This window comes from Carassius carassius, chromosome 44 (assembly GCF_963082965.1).
Source record: "Carassius carassius chromosome 44, fCarCar2.1, whole genome shotgun sequence".
Lineage (NCBI taxonomy): Eukaryota > Metazoa > Chordata > Actinopteri > Cypriniformes > Cyprinidae > Carassius > Carassius carassius.
Genome location: NC_081798.1, coordinates 24,634,807 through 24,647,854, shown reverse-complemented (window position 1 = coordinate 24,647,854; position 13,048 = coordinate 24,634,807). Strand labels below are relative to the sequence as shown.

The 13,048-nt window shown below is 40.8% G+C and overlaps 1 protein-coding gene across 1 annotated transcript in view; it reads left to right on the top strand.

Annotated features, from left to right (window-relative positions):
* LOC132126611 (low-density lipoprotein receptor-related protein 1-like) overlaps positions 1 to 13,048 on the top strand; it is a 187,469-nt gene that overhangs the window by 122,977 nt on the left and 51,444 nt on the right. The window contains exons 50-58 of the mRNA XM_059537974.1: positions 4,854 to 4,976; positions 7,443 to 7,559; positions 7,733 to 7,861; positions 7,941 to 8,063; positions 8,771 to 8,911; positions 9,214 to 9,401; positions 12,030 to 12,213; positions 12,479 to 12,564; positions 12,643 to 12,762. Of these exons, the coding sequence (XP_059393957.1) occupies positions 4,854 to 4,976; positions 7,443 to 7,559; positions 7,733 to 7,861; positions 7,941 to 8,063; positions 8,771 to 8,911; positions 9,214 to 9,401; positions 12,030 to 12,213; positions 12,479 to 12,564; positions 12,643 to 12,762 (1,211 nt within the window). The remainder of the gene's footprint in view (positions 1 to 4,853; positions 4,977 to 7,442; positions 7,560 to 7,732; positions 7,862 to 7,940; positions 8,064 to 8,770; positions 8,912 to 9,213; positions 9,402 to 12,029; positions 12,214 to 12,478; positions 12,565 to 12,642; positions 12,763 to 13,048) is intronic.

Here is a 13,048-nt window from a genome sequence, read left to right as displayed (position 1 = left end):
AAGAACAGCATTGTTTTTACATTTGTTAGCCTACAGTTATTTATTTGTTACATTTATATTATTTACATCAAGCTTTCGAATGGTATAGTATTGTATATTATTATTGAAACTTCATAATGTTTCACTTGATTATATATTTAGTCAGGAATTATAGTTTGGAAAAAGTCTTTGGAAAAAGTCTAACTAGTAAAATGTTTACACTATATGTGAAAACTAGTACAAGTATATAAATAAATAAAAAGAGACTTACTCATGTTTATGATCTCTGCTGAATAAAGTGCTTCATTCTTTTTTTTCTGAGGAAATCCATTTCTCAAATCCTCAACCACATCACATCTTTTTGGGGTGTATTATGTCTTATTCCTCTCATCGCGAAGCAAACAGTAAAATAAAAACTTGAAGAACAGTCTGTCTGTTTTTTCTTCTGTGTGGGTGTATTCAAGCCGCGCGCTTCAGTTTGAATCTGAATAGCGCGTTCAGCGAGGGGGCGTGGTCACATTAGATATAATGAAGGGAGACATGAAAAACAGACATCGCGTTGTTTTCATATGGATTACTTTATCACAGAATATCTGTTTTCGGCGGCACTTGTTTAGTTTAAAAGTAGACATGTCAAGCTTTCTATAGATATCTCTCTCATGTCTCTTCGTTGAATATTCACGGAGTTACAGTTCATTTTAATGACGTGTTTGTAAATGAAGATCAGCGCAGACAAAGGCTGCAGACAGCACACCATGTTTGTTATCTTTATTTTATAAGTGCACAAAGTTTTGTTGTTATTATGTCTGTATCCAAAAAAAAGTAGACCCGTTACAGATTCGATTGATGTATTGCTCTTATCTGTACGATTAAAACTGAAAGTGTAATTTAAGTTCTTTTCGGGGTTATCAGGAGAAAATGACTCAAAACGTGTATCCGCGTTAATCAACTCCAGAGGGTTAATGGTTCTCACGGATTTATTGAGTGAGGGCCTGGTGCCAGTTGCTCCACCACGTCTGGCTGCCAAAGGGTAAGAGGAGCTTCGGCAGGGTTTACGATATGGAAGCTAGGGCTGGATACATGCTTGCAGGCTCACCATCTGACCCTTAAAGGGAGCAATGGAAACCTTGGGCACTTAGCCGGGCCGGAGCCTTAGGATTACCTGGGAGTCAGCCAGCCCAAACTCTTGGCATGAATCGTCGAGTGCATATGCTTTCAGGTCCCCTACCCTCTTGATAAAGGTCATTGCAAGCAGGAGCAGAATTTTCATTGATAGAAACTTCAGCTCGACTGTCTGCAAAGGCTCAAATGGGCCCTGCTGTAGTGCTCTGAGCACTAGAGACAGGTCCCAAGAGGGTATAAAGGGAGGGCCGTGGAGAATTTAGCCTTCTCGCCCCCCGTAAAGAACCTGGTGATCAGGTCATGCTTCCCCACATACTTCTGTTCCATGGGGTTGTGGTGCACATAGACTTAAGGGTGGAGGGAAACAGCTTTCGCTCCAACCTCTGCTGCAGAAAAGACAGCACGACTCTGATCGGACATTTCCGGGGGTCTTCTTGGTGAGAAGAACACCATTTGATAAACAGGTTCCACATCATGTCGTAAACATCTCTCATCTAGACAGTGCACTCACCGAAAGTAATGCTATCGACAACCTCTTGGAGTAGGTCACCTAGAACCCAGACATGAAGTTTTCCAGAAGTCTGGATGCAGGTGCCACAGTGTGCCCCGTCTCTGAGTCAGTGGAGCCTTTCTCAGAGGAATTTCCCAAGGAGGGGCTGTCACAAAGAACATCAGTTCCCTGGAACCTAGTACGAGTGAGCCAGTAAGGCACTACGAACAGGACCTGCTCCTCGTCCTCCCTGATTTTGCAAGAAGGCTCACTGGGGGAAACACATACTTGCGAAGGCCCCGCAGCCAGCTGTGTGTCAGTGTGGAGTAGATCAACTGGCAGTGAGAGGTTTCTGGAGAGGCAAACTGTTCTATCTGAGTGTCTCTGAAAGGACTCTAAATCTTGTGGACCTTTTGGGGATGGAGTCTCCATTATCCCGGGAGCGCAGCTCGTGACAGCACGTCGGCTGCCCCGGTTGTGCAGACCAGGAATGTAAATGGCATGAAGCAACCTCAGATGACTCCAGAGTAGAAGGTCCCGGGCAAGTTGCGACAGGAGTGTAGACCACTTTGTCAGTTGATGTACGCAACAGTCGCAGTGTTGTATGTGTGGACCAGCATGTGCTTGCCTCGTAAGCGCCTCTTGAGCCCACCTCAGGACTAGGCCATGGAGCCAGTGTTAAAGCGGTCTCATATGAAGCAGCCTCAGAGGCGTTACTGCCATATGCCCCAAGAGCCTTTGAAACTGGTTCAGTGGGACCGCCATCCTGCACTTGAACATATTCAGGTAGCTTAACAACCACAGAGCACATCCTTGCATGAAGCGTCTTTGACCGAACCTAACTCCATACTACGAAAAAAGATTTTCTGCGCCGGAGAGTTTGCTCTTTTGCCAGTTGACCTGAAGGCCCAACTGGCTGAGGTGCAAAAGCACCAAGTCCGTGTGTGCACACAACTGGTCCTGAGACTGAGCTATTATGAGCCAGTCATCGATTTAGTTGAGAGTGCGAATGCCCTGTTCTCTCAGGTGAACATGGGCTGCCTCCACAACTTACGTGAAGACACAGCTGAATCGTAGGGTCATTGATGACGCTCTCAAAACTGCCCACTGCTGCCTGATGATGAGAGAGGAGGATGAGTGTGGTCCGGTGTTGGTCCGTCAGCGACTCTCCATGCCCACTTGGGACCCAGAGGCAGAGAAAACCGCATTGAGAACCAGCGCGGACCACTCCGAAGAATCAATTGTCCAACCTTGAGGGCTCAGGACACAGTGGAGGTCTCCACTTGAACCCTACCCTCACGGTGCCCCAGGAAAGCATAACCGTTATTTCTAGATCCGATTCAGGCATTGCTACAGTCCCAGAGACAGCAGCGCAGTCAAATCTTCCTCTCCAGAAAGCTCAGACTCATCCTCCGATGCAGCCATCGACATCCAGTAGCCGGGAGAACCCCCAAAGGAAACTGCTGGTTCACTCCTTGTAGAGGGCTCATCACTTTGCATTGGAAGCTCAGTTGGTTGCGGAGTGCAAGAATATTGATGGTCCCCCGAGTGTTGGTTGCCTGAAGGGATTGCCATCACTGTTATCCTCAAACCTGTTACACTGTTACTCTCCTGACTGCCGCCATGATGAGAACTAGATCGAGGCAGAGGCAACAAAGCTCTGCCGAAGCGCACAGGGGAGATGGTCACCTCCAACACAAACAGGGGGTAGTGCAGCCTGATACAAAAGTGGAGACAAGAGTCAATACAGAATTGCCATATATGAACTACGAGCTGCTATAAGGAGAGCAAAGCAGAGTTATGGAACGAAACTGGAACAACAATTTTTATCAAGCAGCTCAAGATCAATATGGAAAAATCTCAAGGACATGACAGACTACAAAAAACGCCCCATCTCCCCCCTTAACAGTGATCCAAGTCTCCCAGACATATTAAATAACTTTTATGCAAGATTTGAAAAACCTACCTCACCAGTCATTCCCACTGACCCCATTTCAACACCACCCTTCTGCATCCAGGAGGATGAGGTGAGAACTACATTTAAGAGGCTTAAGATCAGGAAAGCAGCAGGGCCGGATGGGATCAGTCCTGCTTTGCTTAGCCATTGTGCAGCTCAATTGGTGCCTGTTTTTTCCACCATTTTTAACATCTCATTAAGCCAATGTACAGTCCCACAATGCTTTAAATGCTCCATCATTATTCCTGTGCCAAAGTCCTCAAAGATCACCTGCCTCAATGACTTCAGACCAGTTGCCCTAACATCTGTGGTAATGAAAGCATTTGAACGGATTATTCTGGCATACCTGAAATCCTGCACTTCCTTGAAGATGGACTCATATCAATTCGCCGACCAAGCCAACCGGTCCGTTGAGGATGCAATCAGCATAGCACTCCACCATACCTTGCAACATCTGGAATCACCAAACACCTATACACGCATCCTGTTCATAGACTTTAGTTCCGCTTTTAACACTATTAACTCATTTAAACTCTTTACCACACTCTCGGACATGAACATTGACCCAGCCATATGCCACTGGATAAGGAGCTTCCTGTGGAATAGATCACAGAGGGTAAAAGTTAGGTGAAAGTTGACTGTCAACAAAGCATCCAAGATCATAGGGAAACCACTGCCTTCAATTCCCTCTATACATATCGGACTGTAAAGCGGGCAAAGAAAATCATCTCTGACCCCTCACATCCAGCAAACCACCTTTTTCAGCTCCTTCCCTCAGGGAGGCGCTACAGGTCACTCTCTACCAAGACCAAATGCTTCACAAACAGCTTTTTCCCCATAGCCATCAGGACTCTGAACTCCTCTCTTTAGTTTAGTTTTTCCTCTCATACACTACGCATGGTCATGTACCCACTGTATTTTGTATTGTTACATGTTGTGAAGTGTATTGTCTATTTGTTGTTTGTAATGTATGATGATGTAGAGCTTAAACATACTGTACCGAAAACAAATTCCACCGGTATTGTCGTGTGACTAAATAAACAATCTATCTATCTATCTATCTATCTATCTATCAATGTGCAGTGAGTGGCTTGTTTAGTTTACACTCGAAGTGAATTCCCAATTCGTCGGTCATCCGACATGACGTTGAGAGTGACCGACCAAAAGGGAACTGATGTCTTTCCTGGTCCTTTTGTCTGTCTTTTACTTTTAAAGTAATGAAACAAAGATCTTTTTTAATTATATATATGTACAGTAGCCTTCAAACCTCTAAACACTTCACTCTTGTTTCTTTTCACTCACCAGATAAGAAAAAGACAAAGTGTCCATCGAACTTCTTTGCTTGTCCCAATAGTCGCTGTATCCCTATGAGCTGGACCTGCGACAAGGAGAACGACTGTGAGAATGGAGATGATGAGGCACACTGCGGTGAGTTTGTATTTCTGTCATCAAGAGAACCTTCCAGTGGCTTCTGCTGTGGTTACACCGTCCCCTAGCACTATACTACCCATTATTTATGGCATTTTTTATTATTTAGACATTATTAATAAACATATAAACGTTTGGCTACTCCTTCAATTTGGTATTTAAAATGGGGACATACTGTGGATTTGATAGTTTTTATATAAAGCTGGATAAAATGACTTATCCTAACCTACAACCTAAAAAACTAACTAGGATAAAAAAATACTTTTTATAGGATTCAAAACATTCTTTAGATATAAATGGACAACAGGATGAAGTGAATAAAAGTGTAATTGTATTCATTAAAAACTGCATCAAGTAGTACATTTTAAAATGTAATGGATAGTGTGAATAAAGTCACAGACAGTAGGAACATAGATTCAGACACAAGGAAAAACAGAATCCAATCCTTAATAATAATAATAATAAAAATACAGAAACCAAGAAAATGGAACTATACTTAACTAACTTAACTACTATGTATGCATTGTTTTATTTTACTCTGTTTTTAGTAAGTGCCTCGATAAGCTTTCTTTAAATACTTTATTTTTTTTTTAGTTTAATTCTGATTATGAAATAAATATTAACTACAACTTTTGCCACAAACTCCTAATTAGCATATATATATATATATATATATATATATATTTAGTAAGATAGTTGTTGAATTTAGATATGCTGTAGGATTAAGGGATTTAAAATATGCTCATGCAGAATAAGGCATTAATAACTGCTTTATAATTACTAATAAACCTCAATTATGCTAGTAATATGCATGATAATAATCAACAAGTTTATAGTGAGAACTTATAGTGAGTGTTACCAAACTATTCTTTATTAATAGTTGTCACGTTCTCACTCATCATCCCTCTCAACAGCTGTACAGTATATATATGTGTGTGTGTGTGTGTGTGTTTTTCCCTCATCATTTAGACAGGCCCGTAAAACTCCACTACTTAAGAAACCCACCCTCAACCCATCTCTTTTAGAGAACTACAAACCAGTTTCCCTTCTCCCTTTCATTGCAAAAACACTTGAACGAGCTGTGTTCAACCAAGTATCTACATTTCTCACACACAACAACCTCCTTGACAGCAACCAATCTGGCTTCAGAAGTGGACATTCAACTGAGACTGCCTTGCTCTCAGATGTTGAAGCTCTAAGACTGGCAAGAGCGGAATCCAAATCTTCAATACTTATCATGCTTGATCTGTCCGCTACTTTTGACATGGTTAACAACCAGATCCTCCTATCAACCCTACTGGCAAAGGGCATCTCAGGAACCACACTCCAGTGGTTTGAGTCTTATGTATCAGATAGGTCCTTCAAAGTATCTTGGAGAGGTGAGGTGTCCAAGTCACAACATCTAACTACTTGTGTGCCTCAGGGCTCAGTTCTTGGACCACTTCTCTTCTCCGTCTACATGGCATCATTAGGTTCTGTCATTCAGAAACATGGCTTTTCATACCACTGCTATGCTGATGACACTCAACTCTTCCTCTCATTCCATCCTGATGATCCGACGGTAGCTATTCGCCTCTCAACTTGTCTAACAGACATTTCTTGCTGGATGATGGACCATCACCTTCAACTCAACCTTGCCAAGACAGAACTGCTTGTGATTCCAGCAAAACCCATTGTTTCATCACAATTTCACCATCAAGTTAGGCACATCAACCATAACTCCTTCAAAAACAGCTAGAAGCCTTGGAGTTATGATTGATGATCAGCCGACTTACTCAGACCACATTGCTAAAACTGTCCGATCCTGCAGATTTGCTTTATTCAACATTAAGAAGATCAAGCCCTTTCTTTCGGAACATGCTGCACAACTCCTTGTTCAAGCTCTTGTTCTGTCCAGGCTGGACTATTGCAATGTCCTCTCAGCAGGTCTTCCAGCCAGTTCTATCAAACCTTTACAATTAATCCAGAATGCGGCAGCAAGATTAATTTTTAATGAGCCAAAAAGAATACATGTCACACCTCTGTTTATCAATTTGCACTGGCTACCAATAGCTGCTCGCATAAAATTCGAGGCATTGATGTTTGCCTACAAAACTACCACTGGCTCTGCACCCATTTACCTAAATGTGTTACTTCAGACTTATGCGCCTCTAGAAGCTTGCGTTCTGCAAGTGAATGTCGCTTGACTGTGCCATCCCAAAGAAGCACAAAGTCACTTTTACGGACTTATAAATTAAATGTTCCCTCCTGGTGGAATGACCTCCCCAACTCAATCCAGGCAGCTGAGTCCTTAGCCATCTTCAAGCTAACTCTTTTTCAAGATTCAAGAGTTATCTTCAAGCCAACTCTTTCTGTCTATGTTTTTTTCACATTTATAAATTTTTCAAATTAGGTTGTACCACAATGTCTTTCTGTGAAGAATCTTTTGAAAAATGTATTAACGGCTCACTTAATGATTCTACTCAGATAAGTTCTGCTCGGCGACACAGTTTGAGTGTGGGAATCATCGCTGTATTTCCAGCAGCTGGGTGTGTGACGGGGCGGACGACTGTGGAGATGGAACAGATGAGGACAGCAGATGCAGTGAGTACTGATCCTTAAAAACAGCATGAAGTAGGACATTTCAAAGTGTGACCAGTAGCGTGACTGATGAATCAGGGAATAAGACTGCAGACATTTATCAACATCATTAATGAAAGTGAATTTTTGTAGAAATTGTTTTATATGTTGCTGAATGGTCTATGTTCTTAATTCAGAGAATAAGACATGCAGTGCGGATGCGTTCCACTGTCCCGACTCACACAAGTGTGTCCCACAGCGCTGGGTATGTGACGGGGACAGAGACTGTCCAGACGGAGCCGATGAGAGCGTGAAGGCTGGCTGTGGTGAGTGAAACACGTACATTATTCGCTTTGGTGCAAATACTGAGGGAATCGCTCACGTTCGAGTGTATTGTTGTTTCAGTGTTCAATAACACGTGTAAAGCGGGAGAGTTCATGTGCCAGAACAGACAGTGCATCCCCAAACACTTTGTGTGTGACCATGACAATGACTGCGGCGACGGCTCCGACGAGTCTTTGGAGTGCGGTATGTTCCTGATTATTTCAAACCAAGATGATTATCTCATAATTACCAAATAATGAGATGAATCATGGATAATGATTTGTAAGATGTCAATACTTGACTCTCACTTGAATTCAATCAAGGCCTAGATGTCATACAAAACAAATGTAAGTACAGAAGAATTAGAATTGTTCTGAGTATTTGTATACAGAAATTGTCTCTCTAATTACACATGAATAAATTAGTTAGCATTTTTAAATATTGCATATTTGCAAAATAGTAGATACTGCCTTCTAGAAGGTATGTACACACTAAACATTCATATGGAAATGAATGCAGGAGAACAATAATATAGGCACATATGAAGAATTTTTATTTCATCATGTATTAAAAAGAAGCCTAGACTGTGACGTCATATATATTCCTGGTTATCTAAACTAAAACGGAAACCATTAAAACTAACGACGTAACTAAACGATTTCTCTTTTTTAAAGTCAAAGTACTAAAATAAGTATAATAAAGAACAATTAATAACTACCATACTAAAAAGACATATTCAAAATAATAATAAAAAATGACGAAAATGACCAGCAAAAGAAGCAAAACTCTATCAGTCACAGAAATGGAGAAAAAAAGTCTTGGGAGAAACCAGGCTCAGTCAGGGGACTGTTTTTAAAAATTTCAATTTCACTGTATTATTTGTGCTCATGGGTCTGTATTTGTCTTTACAGAGTATCCTGCGTGCAAGGCCAATGAGTTCCGCTGCGATAACGGCCGCTGTCTGATCCAGAAATCCTGGGAGTGTGACGGAGAGTTCGACTGTCACGATCACTCAGACGAAGCTCCCAAAAATCCTCACTGCAATGGGCCTGGTATGAACTAAATGCTAATTCGGCTGGATACCTCTGGCCCTGCTCCAAATGACAAAGCTCACTATCTGTTCAGCAGTCTATGTGGCTTCATGCTACCAAAGTGTGAAGGAGAACTGAAAGAACTGAGAGCATTTAGGATGGGGCTAAACTAGTGCTGAGTCACAGAGCAATGCAGACAAACGATAAATGATGCTAAATCAAACTGAGGGTATTAGAAAAGGCTTTGGTTACAGTAGAAACCTGCAGGGCTGGTCGAATCCATGATTGCATTTAACGGTTCTCTTTCTTTGTCTTTCAAGCAGAAAAGAAATGTAATGACACGGCGTATGCATGTGGGAACGGTAAATGCATAAGTGAGACGTTACTGTGCAATCGCAACGATGACTGTGGCGACGGTACGGATGAGCTGAACTGCTTCATTAATGAATGCCTGAACAGTAAACTGAGCGGCTGCTCTCAGCTGTGTGAGGACCAGAAGATCGGATTCAAGGTAAAGATTTCTAGATCATGTCAGTGATTAGGTGGGAAGTCGTGGCCTAATGGTTAGAGAGTCGGACTCCCAATCGAAAGGTTGTGAGTTCGAGTCCTGGTCCGGCAGGAATTGTGGGTGGGGGGAGTGCATGTACAGTTCTCTCTCCACCCTCAATACCACGACTTAGGTGCCCTTGAGCAAGGCACTGAACCCCCAACTGCTCCCCGGGCGCCGCAGCATAAATGGCTGCCCACTACTCCGGGTGTGTGTTCACAGTGTGTGTGTGTGTTCACTGCTCTGTGTGTGTGCATTTCGGATGGGTTAAATGCAGAGCACAAATTCTGAGTATGGGTCACCATACTTGGCTGAATGTCACTTCACTTTCACTTCACTTTCACTTAACTTTTTGTTTTACAGCATACTATTTAATTGTTCTTTCCTTTCACAATTCATCATTTAGTAAATCTGCCCAATGCACTGCCAATATTTTTTCTCTTAATTAGAAATTACATTTCTCTTTCCCACCTGCATTCAAAAAAAAAAAAAGAAGCCAACACTAGCATTTTTGATCATTTTCACAAAACTTTCATGGCCCCCAAAACAGAGAGTCTGCCTATAAATAATAATAATAATAATTTCTAGCTTCATACATTAAGGCATGTTTCATTAAAAAACATTTTGAACAAAAAACAGAGAAAGACTACGTCCAGATTGGATTCAGATTGATGATCAAAATATCCAAACTTCACTGTCCTAACTCACTTCCTGGGTTGAAATTTCATTGGGTAACATCAGGCAGTTTTGATTTATATGCTGTTCAATGTGTCATGGTTGTGCTATTTTACATATGCATTTGCTTACATGCACAATCTTTTGTTTCTGCTTCTTCTTTGCCATATTTTGATCCTGAGATTCATTACTCTTTCAGAAGATGTGTAATAGCGTGTAATGGGCTAGTTGCATATCTCCGCCATCTTGGGTTTCCGGTCTTGCGACTGTGTGCTTTGATGTTTCCGGTTGTGCTAAACACCAGTGCAGAGAACTGGAGAAATCCGAATATTACCTTCTATATATGTTTACAGGATTTATAATATCACTTCAGATGCAAATAAGATCTACACTGCTATTATTACTATTGTATAAATGTTAACTGAGCCAGTGCATTTGAAACTGTGTATGTTTGGGTCCGGTGAATGAATTTAATACACTAATGTTCCCTACTGTTCACAAAATGAAAATTGAACTCATGGTGTGTACACACAGATACATAATTTATTTTTACCTGACCAATTATGTAAATGTAAAAATTACTTATTTCTTGTAAATGTTTGTATTACATTGATTATAATTTTTTTGTTTAATGAAATATTCACCTTGTGAGACATGGGCTGTGATTTATCTTCACATTTCTCAATTGTGCACATACATTAGTTTGTTTCATCATCATTTTCACAACATATTTTATTATTTGACATAGTCAACTTTGCATCAAACATTTTGAAATGAAAAAAAAAAAACAGGCTGTAAAATAATACAACTAATACATGACTAATTTTAATATTTGTTTTATCTGAAGAATTCCTAACAAAATACATGCGCTGCTTATAGACAAAATTATTTATGCTGCAGATATTTTACAAAACAGATAAACATTGATAAAAAAAACACATGAATGCAAACAGCTATCTTTTAATTAATGCAAACCTACCATAATAGCATTACGTTAAATTGTACACAGTTATAAACTTATCAAATAAAGTAAAAAAACATACATACTTTATCTCGTTTGACAGCCAGAAACCTTATGATCTTATAGATACTGTAACAGTCAGAACAAAATCAGCTCTCCGAAAATGTAAAGTATTGCATATTTGAGTGGTTTGTGTTTGAATTAAAAAATTTCTGTGGACTGATTAACCTGACAGTGACGCTGATCTGCATAATCAACAGAAGAATAAAGCAATCTCCGCGTTGTATCTTAATGAATTTCCACACAGAGGTACGCACAAATGTAGGGAGGATGTTTCCTTGTGTCTTTGATGTACCACTATTCGCTGTTAAATTTGAAAAACAATAATTATATCCATCTAGCTATCAAGTTTCGTATGTAAGTTTCCCTTATAGTAAATGCGAGCATCGCCGGGCCGGAAATAAGTATGCACACACTCTCGTCGCTAATGCTCACCGGTGCCATCTTGTGCACCGAGCCCATAGTACAACAATGAAAACATGGAAAGATGGAAAATCCCACCAATAGCAGGGAAAGAGTTAAATATCCCTAATACAACATAAATTTTGCATTTTTATTTTAGTTTTTCCTTGATGGATGTATACTATGGTAATGCACAGTATGTGCTTTATAAGTTTTAATAAACAGCCAACATGTTAATATTAGACATGCTAATGAACTAATAGTGAGAAGTGTTACCAAAGTTTGGGTACAAGACAAGGTTAAAACAATGAAGTCTAAAATAAAATTAATTTATAAAGTAGAAAAAAGATTGTCTGAAGTAAAATAAGCATCCTTTTGTACTTCTGTTGGTTCTGTCATATAAATGCAATCAACACTGTGATCATAAAATGACCAGGTATCCCTCACACTGGAACAATCAGATGCTAACCCTTCTTGTGTGTTCCTCTCTCCAGTGCAGATGCCACCCTGGCTTTAGACTGAAGGATGATGGGAAGACGTGTGTAGATGTGGATGAGTGCTCCACCACGTATCCCTGCACACAGCACTGCATCAACACGCATGGCAGCTTCCGCTGTGTGTGTGTGGATGGCTTCCAGCTTAGCCCTTCCGACCCCACTGTCTGCAAGTCCACCTCCGGTACGAGTCAGATGACCAATCTGTCCATTACTGTCACAGACAGTTGCATTAGGATGGTTAAACTAGATACTTGGCTTGTGGAAATACGAAAAGTACACTTTCCAAAGGAATTCACCACTGGATTTGCCATTTGCAATGTAGATCAATCATTATAGAAGAAGCATTCGGATCAGTTACAAATAGTTCACTTTTTAAGTAAGTGTCATGTTATGTTGTTTCTTTTTGCTGTCACTGGTCTTAACATTTCTCTCACTTCATTGTATAGACGAGGAGCCATTCCTCATCTTTGCTAACCGGTATTACCTGAGAAGGCTAAACTTGGATGGCTCAAACTACACACTTTTAAAGCAGGTATGATTTGACATTAGTTTTTCAAACATTTTGTTCGAGTTGTTTGCCTGGTTCCTGATGAATGCTCTTCATCCCCAGGGTCTGAACAATGCTGTTGCGTTAGACTTCGACTACAGGCAGCAGATGATCTATTGGACGGATGTGACGACTCAAGGCAGTATGATTCGACGCATGCACATCAACGGCAGTGACGTTCAGGTGATATGCATGCAACTGCATTGTGTTTTGAATATTAAAGGTATAGTTCATCCCAAAATGAACTTTTGTTAAAAGATTTACTCACCTTCAGGCCATCCAAGATGTACTGTAGATGAGTTTCTTTCTGCTTGGGAACAGATTTGGAGAAATGTAGCATTGCATCAGTGTCTCAGCAATGGATTATCTGCAGTGAATGGGTGCCGTCAGTATGAGAGTCCAAACAGCTGATAAAAACATAATCCACAAGTGATCCACACCACTCCAGTCTATCAGTTAACATCTGGAG